The sequence below is a fragment of the Chenopodium album genome, chromosome 8 (assembly GCF_948465745.1).
Source record: "Chenopodium album chromosome 8, dcCheAlbu1.1, whole genome shotgun sequence".
Lineage (NCBI taxonomy): Eukaryota > Viridiplantae > Streptophyta > Magnoliopsida > Caryophyllales > Amaranthaceae > Chenopodium > Chenopodium album.
In genome coordinates this window covers 70570705-70597834 of record NC_137841.1, presented here as the reverse complement: position 1 = coordinate 70597834, position 27130 = coordinate 70570705, and the positions used below count along the sequence as shown (strand labels likewise).

The 27130-nt window shown below is 36.1% G+C and overlaps 5 protein-coding genes and 1 pseudogene across 12 annotated transcripts; 5 read left to right on the top strand and 1 right to left on the bottom strand.

The window, feature by feature from the left end:
• The first annotated feature begins 844 nt into the window (after positions 1–844).
• LOC145642185 (uncharacterized) lies at positions 845–8132 on the top strand. 2 transcript variants are annotated; one of them, XM_081693282.1, is made up of 13 exons: positions 845–980; positions 1151–1472; positions 2603–2780; positions 2856–2905; positions 3801–3893; positions 3974–4062; positions 4496–4574; positions 4980–5062; positions 5170–5248; positions 5351–6074; positions 6506–6586; positions 6661–7255; positions 7515–8132. In XM_081693282.1, exons 1-13 carry the CDS (start codon positions 949–951, stop codon positions 7654–7656), a joined length of 2547 nt encoding a protein of 848 aa, XP_081549408.1. In that variant the 5' UTR covers positions 845–948; the 3' UTR covers positions 7657–8132. The 2 variants fall into 2 exon arrangements, with proteins under 2 accessions (XP_081549408.1, XP_081549407.1); XM_081693281.1 differs by having other exon boundaries at positions 1151–1478.
• Positions 8133–8360: 228 nt separating this feature from the next.
• LOC145642186 (protein TAB2 homolog, chloroplastic-like) lies at positions 8361–11061 on the bottom strand. The gene is made up of 5 exons (XM_081693283.1): positions 10430–11061; positions 10196–10265; positions 9589–9760; positions 9334–9477; positions 8361–8789 (listed from the first exon to the last, which is right to left on the bottom strand). Exons 1-5 carry the CDS (start codon positions 10942–10944, stop codon positions 8530–8532), a joined length of 1161 nt encoding a protein of 386 aa, XP_081549409.1. The 5' UTR covers positions 10945–11061; the 3' UTR covers positions 8361–8529.
• An 844-nt stretch (positions 11062–11905) lies between these two features.
• LOC145556475 (uncharacterized) lies at positions 11906–17603 on the top strand. Of its 6 annotated transcripts, none has more exons than XM_081618129.1 (13): positions 11906–12059; positions 12512–12717; positions 12820–12946; positions 13410–13537; positions 13672–13741; positions 13857–13959; positions 14294–14411; positions 14560–14641; positions 15409–15470; positions 16324–16396; positions 16507–16590; positions 16961–17041; positions 17232–17603. In XM_081618129.1, the coding sequence occupies exons 2-13, from the start codon at positions 12515–12517 to the stop codon at positions 17394–17396; spliced, it is 1296 nt and encodes a 431-aa protein (XP_081474255.1). In that variant the 5' UTR covers positions 11906–12059; positions 12512–12514; the 3' UTR covers positions 17397–17603. The 6 variants fall into 6 exon arrangements, with proteins under 6 accessions (XP_081474255.1, XP_081474259.1, XP_081474260.1 ...); XM_081618133.1 differs by having other exon boundaries at positions 11923–12059; positions 12573–12717; XM_081618134.1 differs by having other exon boundaries at positions 11923–12059; positions 12531–12717; positions 13415–13537.
• Positions 17604–18066: 463 nt separating this feature from the next.
• On the top strand, positions 18067–18637 carry LOC145642183 (photosystem II 5 kDa protein, chloroplastic-like). The gene has a single exon (XM_081693280.1). It carries the CDS (start codon positions 18177–18179, stop codon positions 18486–18488), a length of 312 nt encoding a protein of 103 aa, XP_081549406.1. The 5' UTR covers positions 18067–18176; the 3' UTR covers positions 18489–18637.
• Positions 18638–18914: 277 nt separating this feature from the next.
• LOC145642182 (aspartic proteinase CDR1 pseudogene) lies at positions 18915–20250 on the top strand (annotated as a pseudogene).
• A 1447-nt stretch (positions 20251–21697) lies between these two features.
• LOC145642180 (uncharacterized) lies at positions 21698–26056 on the top strand. 2 transcript variants are annotated; one of them, XM_081693276.1, is made up of 4 exons: positions 21698–22015; positions 23219–23574; positions 24085–25612; positions 25761–26056. In XM_081693276.1, the coding sequence occupies exons 1-4, from the start codon at positions 21829–21831 to the stop codon at positions 25817–25819; spliced, it is 2130 nt and encodes a 709-aa protein (XP_081549402.1). In that variant the 5' UTR covers positions 21698–21828; the 3' UTR covers positions 25820–26056. The 2 variants fall into 2 exon arrangements, with proteins under 2 accessions (XP_081549402.1, XP_081549401.1); XM_081693275.1 differs by having other exon boundaries at positions 24085–26056.
• Positions 26057–27130: the final 1074 nt, after the last annotated feature.

The window sequence follows — 27130 nt, the reverse complement described above, 5'->3', positions numbered from 1 at the left end:
AAAAATGATGCCAAACAAGCCCTAAATGAGTTGTTAATACCTTATATTGGTACTTGCCTTGGTTTTTAGCGCCTGGGTCGCGACATTACAAGACAATTAACGTTAATTTAGGTGGACAAATCCCTTAGTTGACATAGTAAACTTATCACGATTTTAATGATTAAATCTATTACGGAGTATTATGTTCTACTTAAAGAGAAAGATTTGATTAGAGTAAATCATCCTAACACAAATATTAGTCATTAAATGCTCTCCTTTTAAAAATAAATGTAACCGCTAATAAATTAAACTCGCGCTACGTTCATAATAAATTATCTAAAAAAAAGGCTTTACCTTAGATCTGGCCTTTTTAACTCAACTTCCAACAACCTCAATACAATACAAAATTACCATAAAATTACCTTATACAATCCCGCCTTCTAACTCACCTATCAACAACCTCATCAGTACCATACAAAATTACCCTAAAATTCCTTCATACAAGATCCCACCTTAAATTAAGCCAGCAACACCTATGTCTATATATAATCAACCGTAATAACTAAAATAAACCGAACACTAGTAAGAATGACACGTTAAACCATCAGTGTTCTAACAGAAGTAACAACAATACAACTATACAGGTAAATAGAAAACACGTAGAATAGAGTTGAACACCGATTAGGAGGACACGTTAAGTTATAAATGTACTCTAACAAGAGTAACAAGTTAAACATGTAGAATAAGGGTAGAATTGTCAAAAACAAGGTGGGGGGGGGGGGGGGAGGGGTAAAATAGAGAAGGAAGAAGCTTGATTTAAAGAGAAAACAAAAAACCTATACTGTATTTTTTTTCATAAGAAAAAAAAAAAAAAAAAAAAAAAAAAGGAGAAGAGAAGTGAGGTAGCGCACCCCCATCAAAAATCAAAAAGAATTGGGTTCATCTCTCTCTCTCATCACTCATCATAATATGGCATTTCACGTCGCTTGCCCAATTACATGGTAAACTAGTTAGTATTACACTCTCCTCTTTTCTTTTCTTTTAATTTTAATTTTATTAATTCCCTCTCTTTTTATTTTTTTTTTTGAAGAATCTAAAATTGTTGCTTACTAACCTCTTCTTCTTCTTCTTCTTCTTCTTCTTCTTTCTTTCATTCATTCTCCTCTTTTAGCAAGCGAATTTGTTTCTGCGAGTTAGGGTTTCCGCAGATTAATTCTGGAATTTCTGATTTCGAGGGTGGGATTTCGAGGTTGAACGATTTTCTCAAGGATCCATGGATTATTAGGGTTAAGGAAGGTGCTACGGTTCAAGTTCCGGTTCCCAAGGTTGTTCCGCCGCCTCCTCCGCCGCCTGTTTCTGCTCTTGTTAATGGGGATGATGCTGAGGAGTTGTTGTCTGCTCAGACTAAGAGGGTTGCGTTGCAGAAGAAGGCTGCTGTTGCTTCTTTGGCTGCTGAGGATTTTGCTCGCCGCTTTGAATCCGGTGCTTTGGTGGTGAGGGTTTGTTTTTCTTGTTTTTGCCGATTTCTTTGTTTTTGGAATTGGGGATTTTTGTGGGTTTGGACTTAATTGGGGTTTGTGGTTGTGCATTGACTTGTTTGGATCTGTTTGATTGATTAAAGAGGTGTTTTGCTATTTCGTGTTGTGCTAAAGATTGTTAATTGTAATTGTATTTGTGTTGTAAATTGACAATTAATGATGGATTGATATTGTGAGTAGCATGGAATGTGGAATCATGGAAATTAGTTTTGTGGGATGATGACATTGATTGGAGGGTGTTATTGGTTGTCTGATTTTATCCCTAATTGGGAAAAGAATGTGACTTTGGTTTTGGAAGGAGTTTGAATTGCGGGATTGCTTTTGTTTTGGGAGTATGTGTTTGCTTTGTAAGTGATCATACTGTAGGTTCTGTCATTGCAGCATGCAAGAGCTCGGGTTGGTGGGAGTGGGGTATGGATAGGAGGAGAGCAGGATAATTTTAAGTTTTTAACGGCTATGACTTTTTTTTATTTAAAGCAACGATTTAAATTGGATAGGAGGAGAGCAGGATAATTTTAAGTTTTCAAGGTGATGAATTGATGATAATGAATAAGTGATTTGAGTTTTTGGTATCAATGAGAATTATTTGGTAATTTACGTTATTCTTTTGAAATGTGGACTTATTTTGCAATTGATGAATGACAAGTGAAGATTTTAAGTTTTGGCCTATTTTTACAATACTTCCCACTCTTTGTCTGGGTGAGGAATGACTATGTTTTTACTCGGGTCAGTTTGTTGCTAGTTTTGAATCTTAAATCATATGGTGTTCCTTTCACTAATTTAATGTTGATTGATGCAAGAACATCTTTAAAGTTTCCCAGGCATTTTCCATACCTGTTCCAACAGCTTAAAGTTGGTGGATAGGATATCAAAATGTCCATTTGTTAGAGTGGGAAACAGGTAGTATATGTCGTCAGATGAACCTAGTATTATAAAGCTTGAATCTTGTCCCAACCTTGGGATTGGCAATCATGTGCTTTCTTAGATGGGTCATATTATTTGAGACTCTGGGGACTATGCTCCTTTTACTTTCTTGCTTCTATATTGCAAATAGCTTAGCTTGTTTTTTCTTCTGCTATTCTCAGGATGTCACCAAAGATTCTGGTGTAGAGGAGCAGGGTTCTTCTAATGTGAATGTGATGTGTCGACTGTGCTTCTCTGGTGAAAATGAAGGGAGTGAAAGAGCTAAGAAGATGCATCCATGCAGTAATTGTGGGAAAAAATATCACAGGAGTTGCTTAAAAACTTGGTCTCAACATAGAGGTTTGTTCAGTTGCTAGGGTTCTTGGTCTGGCTAAAATCTTACATTCCCCTTCTGAGTTATGTTTCCCTCTGCAGATCTGTTTCACTGGAGTTCATGGACATGTCCCTCATGCCGTACATGTGAGGTAATTATGTGCTGCAATATCTTGCTTAAGTCCATGGTTTATATCGTAGGATATAACTTGTGGTCTATAAGTTCTCTTTTTTGTGAGTTGCACTTGCTGGCTGTAACTTTTTGAATTTAGATTCACTGTATGGTTTTCACTCTTTAAACAAAATTATGTTAAAAATTAGTCACTTTAGTGCTACGTGTGTATCATAAGAAGCTTTACTTTCCTTAAAATATACCATTTAGATTCACGGTCCGTTATAACGATTTGACCTATAAATATAAGATTATAATATTTAAACCCACTTCAAGGAATTTCAAGTGTAATTATACGATTTTTTCTAGATTCATGAACCCAGTTACATGGCCTCTTCTCTTTTCAATAATTGGGGCCTGTTCAGCAAAAGCAGCTGCAATAGTAATTAAAATTTCTGAAAATTTTATATTTTGTTGAAACAATGGTGCCAGTCATTCATAGCTATTTCTTATGCGTTCTTATGTTTCTTGCTTTATGTGAAGCGTTAGGCTATGTATATATTTTTTGATGATAACATAGTTCTTTGAGATATCATTTAATATGTTATTTTTTAAATTGTGATTAGTGCTTTGCATATCATTGAACTTATTTATTTATTTTTATTGAAAGGTCAGTTTCTTATTCAGCATGTGGAGGATTTGATTTTGGCATATCCAATCTCCTAATGGTTCCTGAATATCAATACACTCCCTGGGCCCTATATATTTTTCATTGAAGCCATCTTTTATTCTTTAGCTTCTCTTTTCAGGAATACTAAAACTTTTGTCTGCTGATAATTAGTTTATATAGTGTTGGTGCAAATTGGTACTTCAGTGTTTGGTTTGCTTGTTTGTTTGACAATGGGTATCTTTTTCTTATCTCATTTCCCTTCCAGGTTTGTCGTAGAACTGGAGAGCCAAACAAGTTTAAATTTTGCAAGAGGTGTGATGGTGCCTTCCATTGTTATTGTATGCAGCCTCCGCACAAGGTTGTTTTTGTTTTCTTTTTCTTCTTTTAGTTTGTTACACTGTGCACATTGTTAGATCTTAATATATTTTGCTGGTGCAGAATGTTAGTTCTGGACCTTACCTTTGCCCCAAGCATACAAAATGCCACAGCTGCGGGTCAAATGTTCCAGGAAATGGTCTGAGTGTAAGGTATGTATTGAAGTTCTTGGCTCTCATATTAGATTGGTATTGCCTGGCTGCATTATGCTTTAAGTATGCTAGTTACAGCTTTTGATGATTGACATGTATAATTGTATAATTGACTCACTTTGTGTATGGAATAAGCATTTGGTTGTAGTTTCTAAAGAAAATTTCTGGTATTAAAATACACTCATGCATCTAGCATCCTTTTTATATCTTGTTCATATAGTTCTAGGAAAGGTTTGTGTATGCTTATTCTCCATTGTAGATAGTAAGATCCACATGGGCAATAGTGGTCTGTGTTTGGAATGCTGTAATGCATATGTTGACTAGCAGTAATTTGATTGTTATATGTTGCACTTACTATTGTTTAAGCTTTTGTATCATGTCTCTACTTTTTTTATTTGTCATTTTTTCTTTTGACCTTTTTTGGACACTGCAGGTGGTTTCTAGGGTATACTTGCTGTGATGCTTGTGGGAGATTGTTTACAAAAGGCAATTATTGTCCTGCTTGCCTGAAGGTATATATAATTCTGTTTTATTTAAGATTATATGAATGTGTCGTGCTATGCCTTGGATTCATCTTGAAATTCGATGTTGGCTGTTTCAGTCATATCAGCATCTAATGCCCCACAGAAACTTAAGTAGTTTTATGCTGTTAATGTTTGACTTTCATTTAGAACATTCCTTCCCCATCAGTTGAAATGAAGTTTTTTAATCATGTGGATTTAATGCTTCCCTTCTTTGCTGTAAACCCCCTCCTCAACCAAGGGTCCGCTCGCGCGCACACACATACACACAGAGACACCCAATTTTCACTGCTTCTGCTTGGTCTTTGACCATAGTGAGGCCTTGTCAACTTTATTCACTGTATTGACTTACATGCATCAGTGATATTTGACTAATTCAACCTTAAATTTATGTAGGTCTACAGAGATTCAGAGGCAACACCTATGGTTTGCTGTGATATTTGCCAGCGCTGGGTGCACATTGAATGTGATGGAATCAGGTTATTTATTTATTTATAATTTTTTTTTGTCATCATTTTATAGTGAAATTAAGTTTGATGCTTCAACTTTTAATGATATCTGAATTGTGATGCTATTATACACGCAGTGATGAGAGATATTTGCAGTTTCAAATAGATGGAAATCTTCCATACACATGCCCAACATGTCGTGGCGAGTGCTACCAGGTATGCTTAGAGAAGGTTTTCCTATTACTATTACTACTTCTACCACTATAATTTACTTGTGAGTTAACTCTCCTTTCCCTCTCTTCCTCTCATTATTTGCAGGTGAGGGGTCTTGAAGATGCTGTGCAAGAGTTGTGGAGGAGAAGAGACGAGGCAGATCGTGATCTAATAGCAAGTTTAAGGGCAGCTGCTGGTTTGCCGACTCAGGAAGAAATATTTTCTATTTCGCCGTTTTCTGATGATGAAGATTATGATCTGGGTGGTGGGAAGGGTGAACATGGGCGCGCTAGATTCTCTTTAAAAAGTTTGGCTGATTTCTCCCCTAAGAAGATCAAGGAATCTGGCAAGAAACCATACAGCAAAAAATATGTGAAGAAAAAGGGATACCAGACGTCTTTGGATGGTAAAACGGAGGTCAAGCCTGAAGAATACAGTGAGACTCAGTTATTTGGATCTAGATTGGGGAACAATAAAGAGACGTCACAGCCACATGGACCAGATTTTTTTTCTTCTCCAGTTTCTGGAAGTTTCAGTCCAAATGACAGAAATCTTTCTAATAAGGAACAGGGGGTTTTGAAGCACAAATCTATGGATGAGGTTGCGGGGAGCAATGCAGACAGAAGAGCAACAGTTTTACAGATTAAGAGCAAGAAGCCTAATGACACTGCTGTTAGTGAGGATGTGGGGCAATTTGGCAACAAACCAAAGACCATTAAAGGAACTAAGCTGGTTATACATTTAGGAGGACGAAATAAAACCATAACTAATTCTCCGAGGTCAGATTCATCAAGCTACCAGAGGGAGCAAGATTTGGTGACATTAAGTGGTAAGTCTTGTATTGCATAGTGCATACAGCTGTATGCTAGCTGTTGCTCGACATTGGTTACCTGTTTTCTGCTGATGCATTTTTGTCTTTAGAAGAAAGAATCATTTATCGTTATCTATTCTATTATCTATTAAGAGATGGAGATTTATGATATGATTTGAATTTCGGTGTCTCGTGTTTGTTCCAAATTGTGTATAAGCTGTGTTCATGTTTTTTTGGTAGGGTTTTGACTGTTGTGTATAAGTAGCCTTATGAAATTTTATTGTGTTCCGTCCATTGTTGGCATGTGATTCAACTTAAAATTTGGTTATGTGTTTTTTTTTTTTTAAAAAAAAAATTATTTAATAAAATTTAATTGATTTCTATTCATAATTTCAGTTTTATTTAGTTGTTTTAGGTCTTATAGCTCTGTTTTTCTTTGTTGGATTCAGGAGGGAATGAAGCAGTGAGTCAGCATAGGACAGGTGATAATCTAACAGAAAGATTAGATGGCACATCAAACTCTGATGATGGTATGCATTTGGCTACTTCTGTTCTTAATCTGTAATGAATATGAACTTTTTTATTGACTCATGGGAATTTGCAGGTTACAAAGTTGATGGTTCTCATGATATAAGAGGAGTGAAACTAAGGGATCGTAACATAATAAAGCTTGGTAAAGGCAAATCTGAAGCTTATGGTCCTCAATCTCACAGAGGGAATGGATCGTTTGGTCTAGAGAGCACACATATCACGCCGTCAAAAAAAAGCCATGCTGACAGTGAAGGGCTACAGAACAATGTATCCAAAGGTGAGAAGATTTCTTTGAGAAGGCATCCAGATAGCAGGCATGATATGTCTGGTGATGGCAATAAAAGTAACCAGCCGGCACCACCTGCTGTAGATGCTTCACTTAAGGACTCCAGGCCTTTGCTTAGACTCAAATTCAAGACTCCTTATCCTAGTTCCTGGGTTCCACATAGCGAGGAAGAGAGAGGATCTGTGAAGGGTCAAAGGTCTAAGAGAAAGAGGCCATCACCCGTGGTGGAAAAGCCTAAACATCATGAACAGGAAGATGTGACAGAATCACAAGATGACAATTTAATGAATGAAATTATGGATGCTAACTGGATTTTGAAGAAGTTGGGTAAAGATGCTATAGGAAAGAGAGTAGAAGTTCATCAGCCATCTGATAATTCCTGGTGAGTCTTCCTTCATACTAGGCAGAAAAAATTTGTTTAGATTTTGGTCCTTGATTCTTTGATAATTATTTCATGATCATGCTTGAATTGTGTGGTTTTGGTTGCTAGATACATTGTTTTTCTGTTGTACTTTGTTGCTTTATTATTTTCAATTCATCGAAACTTTAATACTTTACTGGTCAATACTCTATTTCTGAATGCATGATATACTTGGTTTACTGTTTCTGTTTATAATTGGTTATAAATTCTACCTTATCAGGCATAAAGGAGTTGTCAGTGACGTTATTGAGGGGACAGCAATGTTGTCTGTTGATCTTGATGATGGAAGGGCGAAGACCGTGGAACTTGGAAAGCAAGGCATCAGATTTGTAACACAGAAACAAAAAAGACTGAAATCTTGATGATCAAGTATATAGATTAAAGCAAAGCTATTGTCTTTGCAGTTCAGAGTTCTCCAAATGTTCTCACAGTTTTGCTAGCAGGTGGGTGAAGGCCCATAGGATATCTGCACCATTGGTTCAGTTGGGGTCATAGTACATTGACTGTTTGCACTTAAGGGATGTTACTGTGAATTTGATATCTCTGGGCCTCACCAGGGTTCAGATGATAATTTTTCTCTACCCTCAAATGTGCAGCTTCTCTCAGTGGGGAAAAGGTTTTTACTTGCTTCCTCATGTAACCTTAATACTTTAATAGGATGCATTTTGACACAAGTCTGATCTGAATACTAGTGTAGATCGCTATTTTCTTGTGTTTTAGTCAGTTTTCTAAGCGTTGTTGTAAATGATTAGGAATACACAGCTTTCTCTATCGTAGCTATGCTAACAAGTTGTTAGCTTCATTTGTACCCTTTAATAATAGTTCATTTATTTTTTCAGCTGCTTAGCAAAAGGTGAAAGGAGTCTGTATCATGGATATTTTATAGCCTTGTTGCATTATCTTGAGTTCTTGACATGTTTAATGAAATCATGCTTGCTATGCTCACAAATATTGTTGAAATGTTGATGCTGCTAATGTTTATACAAAGTATGTTATTAGTAATAATGTAATACCGTGTTTTTTTTTTTAATACGTAGTAGCAAAATCTCATGAAATTCAGTCTAAATCCTACAAAAAAGCCGTCTTTCTCATAAAGCTGTGTTAAGTCTTTATATCTTAGGAAGTCGCCTATACTTAACAAATAGAAGATACAAGAAGAAGGCTCTTGTTCAAGAAAATGAATGGGTATTTGCCTATTGCTTGCTCAAGATTGCCCAAAGGTTAATGTACATGAATTAAACAGGGGGTGGTGGCAAATCTAAGAGGAGCCAAAACCCAACACAATCATCTGAGTCAAGGTCCTCTTGGATAGCAAGGAAATGCAAGCCTCCACAGGCCTTCTTTGTTGCTTCCCATGCCTCAGTTTCTTGTGTTGTCTCAGGTGTTTTCTTATACGTAGCATAAATATATCGGGTTGAAATTCCCACAGACAAGAGCAAGCAAGCCCGGGCAGTATCAGCTTCAATGGAGCAGACTTCCAATCCATTCATCCATGCTGCATTTAGAACAAAAATAAGATTAGTTTGGAGTATACAGTGGAGAATTGGGTAGGTTGATGACAGGTCTTGGGCTCAAGGTTTTGAAGCTATCTTTGAAAGGCAGCAAGATTATAACATGGTGACACTAAGTTATACATTATAATTTAATACAGCTCATAACCATTCTAAGAGAAATATTACTGAAGTGACAAGGATTAAGGGTTTAGGGTTAAGGAATGATAAATAAACAGGTAAGTTTACATTTTCTCAGATTTAAAGCCAAATGAAGCAGCCCTACTCATACATGTTAGTGATGTTACTGCTACATGCCTACATGCATGGACACTAAGTGTACAGTTCAATAGAGCAAGGTAGGGAAACTTCTTAATGCATGATATAAGTGTTCCTATAATAAGCTGCTTAATGCATCGGTATCCTCGTTTAGTGCATTCAAGGGGAAGAGTGTCTAACTCTATTAAGTAGCAGTTTCTGAGCTAATTTTGTAGCAATATGACAAGACCTGAATACGAAGTTAAGCAAAGGGTTTAACATGATTCATACCTGCCAAAGGTTTGGCACGTGAAGATGCAACAGCTAAACCAGGAATTAGTGTGTCATCATCAATATCAATACCAAGCAAATCCAAATCTAAACTAGCACCAAATGCAAATTTCTTCTCCAAGGTTTCCACCTCCTCCCGCACCGCTGAGACAGTAAACTTGGATAATTAGTCAACTATCCATCACCACAGCAATTATACAAATTTCACTATCTGATACAAAGTATTACACAATGCCATCTTCTAGGATTGATTACCTGAATAAGGCAATTGGACAAAAGCCCATCTATCTCCGAACAGATTCTCAGGAAGTTCCATAGGAAAAGGGTTATCTAGCACCATAAGAGGCTTTGCTCCTTTCTGAAAGCCTGGATGGCGAGTATAAATGGTCTCATACCGTTCTTCCAACCAGAGAAGCAACGATAAACACTGCAATAACGGCAAATATTAACATCAACTATGAACTTTGTGAACCAAAGACTAAACAGATAAAAATCTTGGAACAATTACAGCAGGAATCTTCCAAAGTATATTGCCAATAGACAGCATATTGCTCCCATGAAGTCAAAATCAGAAAATTCCAATCATTGATCACTAATTCCTTTCAAGGAAAACTCAAAGATGATTCTAAATGATTTTCATTCAATTCACAGAAAAGGAATTTTAACCTCCATGCCAAGATTTCCCCTTTCATTTGACATGTTCTCCATCCATAATCTCATTTCGTGAATAAACTAAAATCAATATTCAATACTACCTCCGGTCTCAAATTAGTTGTTCCATTTGTGTTTTGCACGGTTTAGAAGCTACTTATAGCAACATACAAGTGTAAAGAACTAAATTAAATCAATCATACTAGTTTACCCTTTTACTTGGAATAGGTTTAATTCCAAGCTCTTTGCATGCCTTGGTTATAATGGTCTGCAACTGAGACCTACATAACAATAGTCAATCAACATACAACCCAAAATCAGTAAATCATTTCACAACACAAATTAAAGAAACACACCCCATAAAACTCAAACTTCAAGCCCCATTTTTTATTTTTTAATACTAAAATCAACAAACAAACTTGAAGAAATTCAGAAAAAAAATGACCTGAAAAACCGAATTTTCTCAGGAAGAGGGACACCCAATTCATCACAAATGGCAGCAATGGCATTCTTCAAAGTAATGCTATTAATAACATTATTGGGGAAATACTTTGTGTATTGTAAAGATAAAGAATTATCACAAACAACAAGTTCCCATATCTTTTTACCCCTGATATCAAGAATGGGTCTTGAGCAAAAATCCAGTTCCCATTCAATAATGTTTTCGGGTTCAGTTCCCGGGTCAAGAAAACTCATTTCTGCTGTCGGGTCATCATCAATAACATCTTCAATTGTTTCAGCTTCTTCGATTGAGCTTTCAGATACTGAATTGACCAGAAAACGGCGTCGTTTGCAGTTTGATGAGGTTTTGAGGGTGGGAGAGTTTGAAATGGTATGAGAAGTTGAAGTACATGAAATTTTTGTGGGTTGTGAAAAAGAAGTGAAATTGGAGATGGGTTTGTAAGGAATTGAAGTAGTTTGGTCTCTGAACTTTGTAGGATTGAAGCTCAGAGTAGCCATTGAAATTTTTGATTTGAGCTTACTGATAAGGCGCGGTATAGAAGAAGAAGATGAATGTTATGGTTGGTTCTCTGCCACAGAATATGATGAGCATACCCCGGGTTTTTTTGGGTGCCAATCAGGGGCCAGGGCCTCACAAAAATAACAATTATGTTCCATAGAGGTGTTAAATACTGACTCGATTGATTTGAAAAAAAATTTAAAATTTTCGACTCGTATGAATTCAATAATTTAGTGTGACTCAACTTTGAAATGACTCGACCCTAGCACCTAATCTAAGTACCTAAATTGACGACTTCATATAGTTTGATATGTTTTAGGAGAAATCCGGTTAAGTCATTTTAAAATAAGAGCTGGTAGTTCTCAAATATAGAAAGACTATCAATGTTTGTTTAAAATAAGGTTAGATACATTTTTAAAAGTGTAAATTAAGTGAAATGAATGCACCATTAGCTCCAAAGGTTTCTTAAAAAAAAGCTCTAAAGGTGATCTGGAAAGATTGCACCGGTTTGCTTAATTAAGACCTTTTATTGAAAGCCAATAAACAATGTGAATATCTTCCAGTAACGATGTAAAAATTCACATCCCAAAGACCCAAACTATTTTCGTCACAATTTCTAAATAACACGAGTAGTTGATAGCGTGAATACGTTCACTATTGTTATTGACTTTTACATAAAAAAATATCAATAATTCTTTAAAAGTCATCTGTCTGCAAAGTTAACTTTTATGCAACTTCTTTTTAAAAATACTCTTATGTAATATTGAACTATAATTATATTTCATTAATTTATTACCATACATTAAAAAAACCAAAAAAATCCACAAATTTAAAGTGGTAATAACATAAAAATGAAATTTTGGATTTGAATATATGAAATCATGTATGGGCTTTGACCCAAACTAGATTAGATAAAATAAGCCCAAACTAGAGCAGAAGCAGAACCACAGGATCAATTAACTGCAGTATTCTTTATTTCTCCAGTTTCCAAAAACAAAGAAATATAACCCGCAAAATTGTAGAGTAGCTGCTCTCTTCGTCTTCATCTCCCTCCTTATTATTGCTGCTGCTGCAATTTCAAACGCCTTTAATTTGGTCGTTGCTTCAGTTTCAAGTAAAACCCTGATTCCTTTTTTAATTTCCTTTATCTTGCTATAATTTTCTGTTGTAGTAGTTCATAATTCTGTTCAATTCATTTAATTTGTATAATTTGTGGGTTATTCTGTTCATAATCATTGGAAACTCAGATATCATTTGTTTGTTCTATTAAATTTAAGTGATTATGTTACTAGTATTCGAACTAATTATGATAAATGGGTTCATGATAATTCAAAGTTTTGATTTTTATTTCCTGAAGTTTTTTCTGTGGGTATTCTAAGATTTAGATTCAAGGATCTAATAATTTAATTTTGAGCTCACAAATTATGTATTATGTAATTTGTATGTTAAAATGCTAATTTACTATGTTCAATCCTTTATAAAAATTCATATTCTTGTTGTAGCTAATGATATTTGTTATGTGAGTGAACTCCTACATAATATTCATGGAGGCTGTGATCTGATTAGGGCATGATGAGGTCTGCAGGGTATAGTGTCGTAACTTCGTGTGCTCCTGTACTTTGTTTAGTCACTCAAACTCGGCCCCGGTTTTCATCGAATTTATTAGTTGGAAATTCAACATCATCAAAGAGATTATACTGTTGTGGCCAAGGCTACACATTACATAAAGGATCATCAATGGTTGTGGCACGCTACCCTCCTCCCCTTTTCAGGTGTGTTTTCGTCTTCCTTTAGGGTTCGGATAATTTGATTAACTTCACCAAATTAAACTCCATTTTGACATGAATTTCTAATGTTACTGATTTGATTCCCAGTGTCGCACCAATGATGGAGTGGACAGACAATCACTATAGGGTGCTCGCAAGAATCATATCAAAAAATGCTTGGCTTTACACGGAGATGCTTGCTGCAGAAACAATTGTTTATCAGAAGGGTAATCTGGTTAGTAAATATCCTTTGCTGTTCTCATGTTCTGTGCCTTAAACTTGGGTTTTATTAGAAACTATAGCTTAGTCTTCTGTGTATCTATTTTTCATCGGTTAGGATTGGAAGAAGGTCTTCCATTTAAAATGAAATTATGTGCTATGGATATGCTTTGTGCTTCTATAGTTCTATGTTCAAATGACTTTCAATGCTTAAAAGTTGTAATATGAGATTAATTTTCAGTAATTAAATATGAAATGGTGGTTTTTTTTTGTTGTTTTTTTTTTTTAGCAATGCGTCTTTTTTTCACTGGTTTGCATATTTTGTACTTACGTATAGGTGTGGGAGTATGTTTCCTTACAAGTAAATACTGAGCGCTAAAATCTAAATTATATTGGCTATGGAACAATTTTATGAGGCACATTTTCACTTTTTTGGGGCATTGATTGGGTCAAATATAATTTATTTTTGAAATGTCCAGGACAGGTTTTTGGAATTTACTCCAGAGCAACATCCTATAGCTCTTCAAATTGGCGGGAATAACTTGGAGAATATTGCAAAAGCAACCCAACTTGCTAACGCTTATGGCTACGATGAAATTAACTTAAAGTTGGTGCTCAATATCTGTTTTCTATTTTATTTATTGATGTTATTTGATTAGCTTCATTATCTTCTTTTATTTGACTGGTATCTGTTGGTCTTTGTCTTACCAAAATTCTGTGACCTTTTTCTCTTTTTATCAGTTGTGGATGCCCTAGCCCTAGGGTTGTTGGACATGGATGTTTTGGCGTGCGCCTGATGCTTGATCCTAAGGTTAGGAACTATCTGTACTGACGTACTGAACTGCAAAAGAAGATTACTTTTTGTCAATTTTTTGTTAGCAAGAAGAATCCCTAATGTTATTACTCTTTGGCCTTTGCAAGGAAAGTTTGTCGGCGAGGCCATGTCAGTTATTGCTGCTAATACAGATGTTCCTGTGACTGTCAAATGCCGCATTGGTGTTGATGATCAAGATTCTTATAATGAGCTGTGTGAGTGATTTGCTTTAAGCATCATTTGTCTTCCACATAATAAAAAATTGAGCTTTCTGTTTGTAGAATTGTAGTCCAACTTCTTAGGTCTCTCATTCTCTATGCCCTCTTCTCCTCTCTTCCTTATAGTTTATGTGGACTGGTTTTGTTTATAGTAACTCTATGTGGCATTTGGAAAACGGACTATATCTTTACTATATGGCTTGCTTGTTGTCATTTTGAAGATTTTGTCGGCTTTCATCTGGTGTCTGATAAATATTTGGTGAAACTTTATTGTGATGCCCTCTGAGGCTCGATTAATTTTTTTCAAATTGCTACTTTTCCTGTTATTCAGGCGATTTCATTTATAAAGTATCTTCGACATCTCCCACCAAGCACTTTATCATACATTCGCGGAAAGCACTTCTCAATGGCATTAGCCCAGCTGAAAATCGATCAATTCCACCACTCAGGTAAGTAATAGTATTTCAAATGCTGCCTCTAGACTAATTTAGGTTGAATTTAATGGTCGGAGGAGACCTATTTGAATTAGAGCTGTATTTGATAGTGCTGTGCACTTGAAATGATGACTGATGGGGTAATTCAATGTTTGTTACACAGATATGAATTCTACTATGCTCTAGTACGTGACTTTCCAGACTTGAAGTTTACAATAAATGGAGGCATAAATTCAATTGAAGAGGTAAAACTTTTGTCTAGCCCCTTGAGTAGTTCTCTGATCATTATGCTTATTCTCACTGTCTAGAAGGTTTTTTTTTTTTTTTTTTTTTTTTGGTTGGGGGGGGGGGGGGGGGGGGGAGTTAAGTACTTCCATATCAACAATGCCTTTTTTTTTTTTTTTTTTTACCATTGCCTGATGGCTCATCCCCATTTGTTGTTCTGTATTGACACCTTTGCACCGGTTCACACTATCTGTGAGCTACCTTCACAATCTAATCTAGCTATGAAGGTTGCCATCTTTTCATGATGTATCACTCGCAGTTATTCACCTTTGGTTTATATGAAGAATGGTCCAACATGCTTTAATTTGGCTGGGATTTTCTTCAGTAAATTAGTTTGCTTTAGTTTATCCGTGGAAGCAATGTATAGGTCAACTTCTGTGGGGTTTTGTACATGTTATTTCTTAGTTGATGACAAAGCCCTGTGGTATACTCTACCAAGCACTTGTGAAAGCCATAAAAATACAGATTATGCCTTTAATGTAGCATTTCAATAAATGGGCTGTGACCATTTACTTGTACGGCTTTTTAGCTATAAGAAACTGGCTATACCAAATGTGTCTTGTGAGCTAAACAGTATTGGTGCAATTTTTGTGTTTATGTTTGTGATTTTATCATCTTTTGTCTGATGTGAAGTCTTATGATTTCATGTCTCTCTTTTGTTGGTGATTGTGATATCTGGAATCTAATATTATTTTTTTCCTCCTTTGTCTTTTTATCTGGTTCAAAGGTGAACGGAGCACTGAAAAAAGGAGCTCATGGGGTAATGGTTGGGCGTGCTGCCTACAATAAGTGAGTATATCCTGGAGTACTAATTGATTGTGTTGAAACATTTTGATGCTAGGTTTGGAGTTTTTCCTGTAGTTGACTTTGTGATATTCAGCTACTTGCCATACCAGTATACCTTTATAGTTTATACCACACAATGTATATCTTGCAATTGTTCGGGTTCTATGATATTGATGGGTTTTTATATGTGATGTAGAATTTCCTATGGTGGGACTTCTTGGCATGCCTTTTTTTTTTTGGTAGACAAATTTATTTATTTAATTTTTTACATTTTAACTTGGATCTTCACTTTTATATGAAAGTTAATCTTAATTATAATGAAATGGACATAACTAGGGAAGGTGAAACTCTATATGATTAGATGATGAGCTTTGAGAGATTGGTGCCATGGTGGAGTATTAAATGCATCATCATTTGTGATAGACCTATTGATGAAAACCTGATGAGGAACCAGCCTTCTTGTTTCTCTCTTTTCCTGGAAAAACTGTTTTTCTTTTATTTTTCCTATCTTCCTCTGAGTAAAAGTGCTTGATAAGGGCTAGTTTAAGAGCTTGTTAACTTGATAAGGGCTATTTAACTTGGCTAGGGCTAGTGTAACTTCTTTGAACGATGTATTCCGGCTTGAACTATTAAAATCTGTGCATAGTTTGTCTATGTATCTGGTCTTTGTACAGAGGCATGAATCCTACTACATAGTTTGTTTTCTCTCAGGTTATGGTATTTCCTCATTTCACGAATCATCTTTAAAATTGCAGCGCAAAAACTTGGTGGTGCTTTGCTTAATAGTTTACTTGTTAAAGTTTTTACATGTATTTGCTATTGGCTGTTTTTCTGAAAAACTATGTCAATATTGCAGTACTTGGCAATTGTTGAGAGACGTTGACACTGAAGTCTATGGTGATCCTCCCTCCAACCTTACACGTCGTCAGGTTAGCAGTTAGTGGTTACTGGTTAGCCTTACAGATTGAGTCCGCATCGTTGTGATTGACAATGTCTTTGATATCCTGGTCATTTATGTTGCTGATCACTTTTGTTGTAGGTTTTGAAGGAGTATCAAGAGTATGCAGATTCTGCGCTTGGCAAACATGGCAATAACAGACCAAATGTTCGGGATTTGGTCAAGGTAACAAATTATTAGAGAATTTCTTTTATTTATTTGCCTTTGGCTCAATCCTATTTGAACTTTCCTGAATTGAGATGTGTCTATTGTTCAAAAATAAACAAGTGTAGAATGCTACTGATTTTTATTTTTCAATGAAACCCTTATAGCTGCTGGACTCTTGTACAGTTTTTTGGTAATTAATCAAACTGCAAAAATCATAGCATTTTTTTTTTTAATTTCCTTATCAGACTGATTGCCTTCGAGGCATAAATAGGAGCTTTGCTTCAATTCCTTTTAGATATCTGCACTTTGTCTCCATTTATATTATGTAAATATAATATTGTCCTTCATCCCCTGAACTGTTTTTCTCCTGTTTATTTGTGTGAAACAGCCTTTGTTGAACCTTTTTCATTCCGAGCCTAGAAATGCTGTCTGGAAGCGCAATGTGGATGCTGCATTTTTCCATTGCACGGTACGCCTGTCATTGAGATTCATTTGCTTATCTGTTGCTTACCAAAAAATCTTTTAAGGAAATGTTTCTCTCTATGGTCTGGGAGATATAGAGCTATTATGGCTTTCTCCATCATCACAAGAAGTGTACATTTTTCGAAAACCATTTTGCTACATCTGCGATATCCTCACTCATTATTGAATCTTTGCAGACTGTTAAACAGCTCCTTGAGGAGACATTGCCCATTATTCCAGACTACGTCCTTGATTCACCTGCTGCTAGGGTGCCACCCAGCCGTGGAGATATATTTGCAAATGTGGATGATCTCATGCCTCCCCCATATGAATCAAGTGAACTGGAGCTACAATATGCTTAGTTTGTTGTAGGTTGAGTTCTTCTTATAGATGATAGCTACCATTAAATTAGTATACACAATATATTCATCATTCTTTGGAATATGATCTATGTCCCTAGACGGCTAGACCCTAGTGATAGAATGTACTCTATTTTTTGCACCGAACAAAGAATTTAATAGTGTATTTGAATATGAAGAAATTGGTAATGCAATCGCCTTCTTCATTCTCTCTCTCGGTGTTTTTTTTTTTTTTTTTTTTCAAAAAGAATCTTTCTTGTTGATTTTTAGTATAAATTTTGAGGCTCAACGTGAATTCGATTGTTGATGGGTTGAGTCATCTGACTGGCCTTGGTTTTGCTATGTTTGATGGCCGGTGGCCGAGCTGTTGGATCACTAAACAACTTTCAGGCCTCGGAAAATTCTATGCCACTGCTGAAAAAATTACTAAATAATCCATATCATCAGTAATTTTAATCAATTATGATTGAGCACGTTAGATATTTTAGCTGTATGTAGTATATACTGTATTTAGTTTATTTGACGTGGCATTTCTAGGCCATAAATTTTTAGCTAAATTGCTTGTGATATGCCAAGCACCAATGCAAGATTGCCAACTAGGACAAAATCAACATTGACAGGTGGCAGGCAGTTGTTGGTCAAGTATAATACAGGGATAAGATGCTAAATTGTCACCAAAAGTTTCAGGTTGAAATTAAGCTAAGCTATCCTCTTCCTCTGTTCAACACACACACTCACACTGAAACACACACTTCATTTTCAGACACCAGAAACAGAACATTCATGGCTTCAATCAGCATGTCAGCATCTTTCCTCGGTGGCGCTGCCGCTATCTCCCCTGCAGCTGCTTCCCACCGGAGGCTTGTCATCACCAACAGTGTTAAACACAACACTGTGAAGGTCAGCTGTGAGGCCAACCAAGAGGGCAGCAACAATGGAAGGAGAGACATTATGTTCGCTGCTGCAGCTGCTGCCATTGCTTCAGTTGCCGGTGTTGCGATGGCTGATGAACCAAAACGTGGTTCCCCTGAAGCTAAGAAAGCTTATGGTCCTGTTTGTGTCGCCAATCCAACTGCTAAGATCTGTAATAACTGAAAAATATTCTGCAGTTTTTTTTATTACTATTCTGTATTTCAATTTTCATGTGGATGATTATCATTATTAATGTAATTTATTTACTGCCTGGTGTTTAATTGAGAACTCTGCTTATATAATATGATTAACATCTTGCCAGTATTACATTACGTTATTAGTCTTATTACCTTCTGTTATGCTTTCATTTACTGCTGCCTTAATTCAGTATAACTGCTCTTTTGCTTGATCTTCCTGTTTAAATCCTGCCTTTTCATTCAAATTCCAATCTCTTTGTATTCTTTGTTTATTGCTGTTGTTAACATCAATCAATGCATGTCTTTTCGCTTTACCTTTGCCTGTGTTTTCACTCCTTATATATCTCTCCTTTTACCATCTTCCATTGCACTCGAATCCCTTTTTTATACTCTATTCCTTAATACATTTATCATGGCAGCATTTTCTTCAGTAATTTTGCATTGTTCATTCTTGTTTATCTGTCTTTCTTCCGTATTAGCAGTAGCACTAGGTTTCACTGTTGATCTAATTCACAGAGACTCCATCATATCCCCTCTCCATAACTCCACCAAGACTCATTGGGAGCGGCTAAATGATGCCCTTCGCCGCTCCACCACCAGGGCCAGTCACTTTGAGGTGTTGGCCTCGCGTGCAATGGTCCAGTCCCCGGTGATTCCTGCCAAGGGGGAATACTTAATGAACATATCAATAGGTAGTCCCCCGGTTACCATGCTTGGGATAGCTGATACCGGGAGTGACCTCACTTGGACCCAATGTAAGCCTTGTGTTCAATGTTACAAGCAGAGATTACCAATCTTTGACCCCAAAAAATCATCCTCTTTTAAGCCAATACCTTGTGGATCCCCTCGTTGTTACACAGACTTGGCGACTAGAACGTGTAATTCTAATGGTGATTGCTCTTATTACTACTCCTATGGGGATAAGTCCTACACAAATGGAGTCCTTGCCTCTGAGACTGTCACCTTCGGGTCTCACACACCCTCGTTTCCAGAAGTGTTAGTCGGGTGTGGGCATGAGAATGGAGGTACCTTCAACGAGCTAGGGTCCGGCATAATTGGGCTTGGGGGAGGTGCACTATCTTTGGTGTCCCAAATAAAGCCTACCATTGGTGGGAAGTTCTCATATTGCTTAGTACCCTTCTTTAAAACCGACTTAGTTGGTAAGATCAGCTTCGGACCAGAGGCCTTAGTCTCTGGTCCTGGGGTGGTTTCGACACCTCTAGTAACAAAAGATCCATCCACATTCTATTATCTGACTTTAGAAGGCATATCAGTTGGAAATGTTAATTTTGAGTATAAAACATCAGTCTCTTCCATGACAAAAAATAGTAAGTATACTGAGGAAGGTAATATTATAATTGATTCAGGAACAACATTAACACTGTTGCCTGAGGAATTTTATCAGGATATAGAGGCCGAGTTGAGGAAAAACATTAAAGCCGAATCTGTTGAAGATCCGGAAGGAGTAATGTCACTGTGTTACAAGAGTGAAGAGGATATGGTTGTTCCGGTAGTTAAGGTGCGTTTTGCTGGGGCTGAACTCGAACTCAAACCATCAAATACTTTTGTTAAAGTGCAGGAAGATATGGTGTGTCTTGCAATGTTACCAGCAAGTGAAGTGGCCATATTTGGGAATTTAGCTCAGATGGATTTTCTTGTAGGGTATGATCTTGAAGAGGGCAAAGTCTCTTTTAAAGCAGCTAATTGCTCTCATCACCTTGAATTATAAGTCTTTAGTCTTGGTTGGTTTTGGTTACTGTGGAACTTTGTAGGATGTTTTCCACTTAATTCCTAGATGTTTAATCAATGAGTTTAGAGTTAAGTTAATTATCTAAATCTTGAATTTTCTTAAGAAAAGTTTATGTTTAGCAATCATAAGTACTGAGATGCCAAATGTGAAATGTTAATCACAAGTTTGTAGGTCAGTTCATTTCGGCTATTACTTGTTGGCTCTTAACAGTTTGTTTCAATTAGTTCATTGATTTGCTTAGGAACAATCTTGTTCCCTTTTTCTTCTAGTTGGATATAAAAGACTAGTCATAATAACAATGGAACACAAGCACACTTCTCCTATGACTTGAGTTGAGTTAAGTGAACTCGAGTTGAGGTTCAACCAGTATTAGTCAATTTGTGTTCAAAACTTCAAATTGATCAATTGACATATCTAGGAGATAGTATTTTAAGTTAGACTCTAATTCACATAAAAATAATCAATAAAATTTGCAGAGTAACTTAAATTAAAACAACTATTTACAATGTTGAAGTAAAATCAAAATAGGGTTTTCTTTTCTTCTTCCTTTTTTCAAACAAGATTTAAAATGAGAATTGAGAGCAAGTCAAATACTATGCTCGAATGCAAGATGAACTCTAATAAATTTCTAGCGAATAAAAAAATTCAATATACAATTTACTATATACTCGTATTCTACATACATACAATACTCAAAATAAAAGAGCACATACTCCGTATGTGTCAATTAATTTGAAATTACGGCCTTATTTGGTTGACATATTAAAAATAAATAAATAAATAAATAAAATTAAGGAATTAAAAACTCATGGAAATTGATAAGGTGACTAGCTGAGTAGTTGTTTAGTTGATACACAAAACAAAAATGACCGAAATGAGAATTTACAGGAGTTTTAACTTTCCACAAAAGAAATAAATTCCCAAACCCCCTTTTTTTTTTATTTAGTGAAGGAGAGGGGCTTGCCCCTAAGAAAAAAGAACAACCAAAAACAAAAACATAAACAAACGAAGAACATAAAATGGAATAACAAACATTCCCTAACCCTCTTTGGTACACCAAAATTCATAGAAATTTCAATTTTCCTTATTAACAACAAAACAAGTTTAATAAAATCCCGAGCATTTTATATCATGTTAACCAATTGAACCAAACAACACCGTACAAGACATGGGAGTACCTCCATGGGTAAATACAAGTTAATCTCTAAAATTCACAAAATTTGTTTATCACATGGTAATTTTGTAAAAAAATCAACAACTTTTTCCATAAAAGTAGGTCCTAAAGTGATAATGACCGGATAAAATTATTAATTTATTTACCAAAATACCATGTGATAAACAAATTGGAGCTTCCTCTACCTCCCTAATCCCTATCATCATTTTCCTAATTATAAAACCTAGACAATTAATTTAAAATACTTCGTATACTGAATTAGAAACACAGATTTTGGGGGTGATCATCATTCGTCATCCCTTCTCCAAAATTGCAGACATCTTACTTCTCTTACCTTCTTCCTCTGCTTGTGTTATACTACTCAAAGCTTGAAGATTACGAACAACTTCGATTCCAGAATCAATGGAAACCGAAACCCTAGATATTTCTGCTACTAATTTCACTTCATCATGGCCGATCATTCATGGTTCTCTCGAACATTCTATTACTTCCGAGTCCTCCATTTCTGCCGTTGATTCTGATCCTGCGCTTAAACCCCCTCTTATCCTGCGCCGTCCTTCACCGGATTCCGGCCCCTGCGAGATCACAAGTAAATTTTTTAAATTTTTTTTTTTTTTCGAATTGATTATACTATTTTCATCATTTTCTGATTTAATTGCTCATTGTATAATTTTTTTTTTCCCTGAATTGGTTAATATTTATGTAATTACTGTATAATATAGCTTCTTTTGATAGTAGTAATCAAGTTGTTTGTAATGCCTGATTGTATTTTTCGGATTGTTGTATTGATTACAATATTCAGCGTTGAGATGGCGATCAATTTTAGAATCATATATTTTGAATTATATTTGCGAATTTTTAGCTTAGTCAATTTCAAAGAACCATTAACAGGATCTTTATTGCTGGAATTTTTAGTTTTTATGGGTAGAATGAAGTATGAACTTGTGTAATCTCTTCAAATGTACTCCGTAGGATTTAATTTGCTAGAGTGTACTCGTAGATGGGTAGGAATAGATTAATTGGGTAGTCAACTTCAAAGAATCGTTAACATCGCCTTTAGTGTTGGAATATTATTGTTTGTTTTGGGTAGGATGAAGTATGAACTTATATAATCTCTGTAAATGTAGGATTTAATTTGCTGGTGAGTACTTGTAGATGGGTATATATAGATCCTGGATTTAATTGAAAAAAGGAGGTACAAGGTCTTAAATTTCTAGAAATGACCTAGACTCAAGCTGAGCTATCCACCCCGTAACCTACCGTGTATGAGGAATTTGACTCCCTAAGCTATTGGTTTTTCCGATATTTTCATTACAACAGCCCTCTTGATACTTGTAAAAAGTATACTGCAGGTCTATAATTCTATGTTTTTGCATGAGATGATATCATGATATAGTCCTTCTTTGCCTTGATTTAAACTGATGATGTTTTATATAGTGTGCCTGTGAGACAGGCTTTTGTAGATTTTACAGAATAATGTATGAGTTGTTAACTTCAACAAGAATATAACGAGTCATAATTTGAATGATGTTAGAGACAGGAGGGAGATACAATGAGAGAAGAAATCACATTTGAGCATGAAACATTACTAATCTCCTGTGACTGGCTGGTGTTTTTAAAGAATGCTCAATTTTTAGTTCTATTTATTCATTTTTTTTAATGAGATTTTTCATATTTTTAATTTATAACAGTGGAAAGATCTTACCAATTGATCTTTTCTTTTGTTTTATTTGTCATCCGCTTTCGCATTTACTCTTTTGCACTAGGCTTATGCTTTTATTTCCCTTTTCAGTTTCTTTTACCCAGCAACATGAAATCAAGCAGGTCTATGTACGTAGTACTGCTAGAGTCTATGAAATATACTATTCTGCTAATGAGAAGGGTGAAAATGAGTACCTATGTACAGTTCGTTGTGGGGTTGCTGCTAAAAGTGAAGAGCTACTGCAAGAGACAGATGGTGTAGGATTTTTGCCTATAAGTTCTTGTAGCCCCAATAGTAGTTCTTGTGATGGCCATTTAAGATCTGATAGTGGAGGCAGCACCAACGAAGATGATTGGGTGGATGTGAAAGTGCGAAATTCCGCTATGCTTGATGAAGGCACACCTCTGTCTAAAATAGATGAGAGCTGCATGGAACGAGGCAATCAGGTATTTCTGATTTACTGCAGAGCTTTTTGACCGATTGATATAGAAGTTAGGTTTAGGTTTGGTACTTATTGAGTTTTGGTTCTCTGTATATTGGATCACTTGCTGTTATTTGGACAAAAATTACATAGTATTTGTCAACCGTGGCCATTTCTTTTTTACTTTCAGCCTTTTAAGTCCACTTTGGTCGACTAAGACAGAACAGTAATACCTTGTCCTCTCCTATTATAAGAAATTGTGCAAAAGTTGAACTCTTAATTAAAACACAAATATGATTTAACTTTAGTAAATTATTCTTATTTCTCGCAATTATTTCACTCCTATGAGCCAATATTAATAGGACTTTTTCCTTTACCTTTTTGGTTGACCTTGAGCATGCTGGGTCTGACACATTATTTCAGGCTATTTGAGCTCTATGAAATGTAGGTTCTTAGTAATACTATAGATTGTTCTTTGTGGCTGGCTTGTGGTTGACTTTTAGTTGTGTCAATATCCCATCGATTAAATTTTCAGGACTACTTTGAGGCTACTGCAGAGATATCTGATGCTGATCCGGTCCTGTCCATAACTCTCCGTTTGCTGTCTATCCAGAGTGGAGATTGCATTTACATAGATGAAGTTTATGTGTTTGCTGATCCTGTAGTATCAATTGATACTAATTCTTCGACTAACGCACCAGAATCCTCTTCTGAAAGTGCTAAGATGTCCTTGCTCATCCCGACACTTTTGAGCCTATCTAATATTCGAAGGAATCAAATGCAAGAACAAAGTGATTCTGCTGTTGGAGAAAGGAAGCACCAAGATACTGGAGTCAAGTCAACTAGTACGTTTGTGTCTTCTAACACCACTCAGTCTGAAAGTATCCAGGGAACCATATTAAATGGTGCACCTGTACACATGTCCCAACCAGAGTTTCCTATGCAAAGGCCAGATTCTCAAATGAATCCTCATTCAAACAGTGAAAGGAATGAATTATCTTGTAGTCGCGTAGAGAAAACTTTGGACGAACTTGTTTCTCGTGTTGCAAAGATTGAAGACTTCTTTTTGAGGTTTGAGGAAAAAATGGTGAAGCCAATTAGCAACATGGAAGGAAGGCTTGAAAGGGTAGAACAGCAATTGGAGTTATTTGCCAAGACTATAGGTTCTGTGAAAGCTTGCAATAGAATTTCTGCTCCGGATTTCTCTGGCATTGATTCTGAATCCAACTCCATCTTCAATGAAGGAAATGGTTCTCCTGATACTACAAATTCTGAATCAATCAAGAAGGGTGAAAGTCGCCCTCCAGACATGTCAATCCCAACCTCAGATGTATATTCATCTCCCTCTGTTCTACCCGATAATGTGTCTTCATCCTCTTCCAATGCTGCCCCGCTAATTCCTAGTCTTGTTGTCACAGCACCGGACTTTTCGTGTGTTGATGATGAAGGAGAAAGTGACGCCTGTGAAGCAGTTAAGGACTCCCCAAAAGGCAATCTGAAGAAACCATTGTCTATTAATGATGCTCTAGCTTCTGCACTTGCTGGTTTCCTATCTTCGGCTTCCAAAGACACTGATGTGGTTGAAGAAACTGCTTATATCTCCAGTAAAGAAGAGAATGGGAGTCCTTGTCCGTCAGAGTCCTCAGACTCAATCCTATCTGATGAGCATGTTGTCTCTTCAGTCGATGTTGATTGGTATAATATTTCTACCAAGGACGATATTGTACTAACAGAGCAAGAGTTATTTAATGCTGGCAAAGGTTTTGAAGAGACTACAGAATCTGTTGAATTACAAAACTGTGTAATTGAGGAAGGAAAGAGTGAGAAGTCCCTTGACATTTCTGTTTTGAATGAAGTTATTCTTGAGAATCTTGACGTAGTCAAAACAGATATTGATGATTCGAGATTAGACAGATTTGGAGAAGCTGATGATGACTCAAATCATACAATTATTTTTGGTTCCACTGACTCCCCTGCTATCGATACCTCTACTGCTGCATCAGGAGTACCTGCAGCCATTATTGACTCCTGTTCTGGTGAGGAGATGGCAAGAGAGTGCCCTGGTATGCTGCTGAACATTCTGAAGTTACAAAGCCCTGCCGTTGTTGATTTTGGAACTCCTATACTGGACGTGAAATTCTTATCACAAGAGAAATTGTCTGCTACGTCGTCTTTTGATGCCCTATTGGTGGATGTTCCTGATGTATGCAGTGAAGTTCCTTGTGTTGATGAAGATAATGCTACTTCTTTCAATGGGCAGCATGATTTAATTATGATTGAGGATGCAGACTCCGCCATTTCAGAAACTCCTAATAACGAGTTCTGTTTAGATAACTATAACTTTGATTGCATACTTTCTAATAGAGAAGGACTGCAGGAATGTGGAATTCAAGATATGGGTGAAAGTCTTATATGATACTAATGTGTTATGAAATACATGTTTTGATCTGTAAATAGATATTCAACTTAAAATTTTATTTAATCAAATGCCTTCATCTTCTGCCGTAGCAAGCATTTTATCTGCCTTGGTGTGGTTGGTTCATGTGTTGTAAATTGAGTATCTCACCTTTTCTCAGAAGTTACAATGAGAAATCTGAGAATAATTTATTAGGAACCCTTAAATATTTTCCTAATGTTCAGCTGTGAAGGTTAATAGATCATGTAAGGTGCATCTTTCTCTGATTGATATTGCTCCTATTTTGAAGACCTTGCATTTTCCTTATCCATTGCTGAGGATGCCTTGCAAATATGACCTTGCAACTGACCACTGGTAGCCTATTGGATTTGCTATATCAAACCCTATCATATCATATTAAAGTTTGGCATTGGTCTCCGGGAAACACTTCATACTATTCTGGAAAATTCTGTTTTTAAGATTGATATTTCCTGATGAGTATAAAGCTGGATTAATTCTTTTATGATTGTGACTGGCTTAATTCTGATTTTCTGAGAGGAGAAAGTGAGATGATTGGGAGTATTTGCAGGTAACATCTTCTTATGCATTGGACTGCTAATATTTAAGTTGATGGTTCTGTTTATGTAGGTGCTTATGCATCTTAATGGTTTTTATGGAATTTGTGCAACAGATCACATTCATAAGTTTGATGCATCCTACTTCTTCCAGAGTTCCAGCATACAAGTTGGTACTTTGGTAGTATTGACAAATAAATTCATTCTTGAGTCTTGATCTTCATGCAACCTTTTGATTTTCATGGCACTTAAACAGTGGTTGGCCAGATGGGAGTGTCAGGTTTGCTATTGCATTCATTGTAAGTCTACTTTGCTTCTGATACTTATAGCTGATTATGTGATCGATTTTTTGTGTATTTTTTCCCTTTAGCACCATTGGACCATTATCTTTGCTTTCATTCAATGGTATTTAAATGGGTTGTATCAAGTGCTGTCTCTGTTAAGGTGAGTAGTCTCATCTATGTATTTTGGGAATAAGCTTCTGTACTTGCAAGAAATGAAAAGTTTGTTTGGGGGAAGCACTGAGGTTTTTGCTGTGGATACCTGTACAGTTTGCATCTAGGCCTATAAATGTCTTATTCTTTTAATGCCATAATGGACAACTAACACAA

Bases quoted from the DNA above. Each gene is read 5' to 3' on its own strand.
- LOC145642185 (XM_081693281.1), top strand. From the start codon at position 949: ATGGCATTTCACGTCGCTTGCCCAATTACATG. The intron at 981-1,150 runs GTAAACTAGTTA...CTCCTCTTTTAG, and splicing joins GTCGCTTGCCCAATTACATG to CAAGCGAATTTGTTTCTGCG. The intron at 4,063-4,495 runs GTATGTATTGAA...TGGACACTGCAG, and splicing joins GGAAATGGTCTGAGTGTAAG to GTGGTTTCTAGGGTATACTT.
- LOC145556475 (XM_081618129.1), top strand. From the start codon at position 12,515: ATGATGAGGTCTGCAGGGTATAGTGTCGTAACTTCGTGTGCTCCTGTA. The intron at 13,742-13,856 runs GTTAGGAACTAT...TTGCAAGGAAAG, and splicing joins GCCTGATGCTTGATCCTAAG to TTTGTCGGCGAGGCCATGTC. The intron at 16,591-16,960 runs GTAACAAATTAT...TGTGTGAAACAG, and splicing joins ATGTTCGGGATTTGGTCAAG to CCTTTGTTGAACCTTTTTCA.
- LOC145642180 (XM_081693275.1), top strand. From the start codon at position 21,829: ATGGAAACCGAAACCCTAGATATTTCTGCTACTAATTTCACTTCATCA. The intron at 22,016-23,218 runs GTAAATTTTTTA...TTCCCTTTTCAG, and splicing joins CGGCCCCTGCGAGATCACAA to TTTCTTTTACCCAGCAACAT. The intron at 23,575-24,084 runs GTATTTCTGATT...TTAAATTTTCAG, and splicing joins GCATGGAACGAGGCAATCAG to GACTACTTTGAGGCTACTGC.
- LOC145642183 (XM_081693280.1), top strand. From the start codon at position 18,177: ATGGCTTCAATCAGCATGTCAGCATCTTTCCTCGGTGGCGCTGCCGCT.
- LOC145642186 (XM_081693283.1), bottom strand. From the start codon at position 10,944: ATGGCTACTCTGAGCTTCAATCCTACAAAGTTCAGAGACCAAACTACT. The intron at 10,266-10,429 runs GTCATTTTTTTT...ATTGTTATGTAG, and splicing joins GAGAAAATTCGGTTTTTCAG to GTCTCAGTTGCAGACCATTA. The intron at 9,478-9,588 runs GTAATCAATCCT...TTACTGTCTCAG, and splicing joins TGTCCAATTGCCTTATTCAG to CGGTGCGGGAGGAGGTGGAA.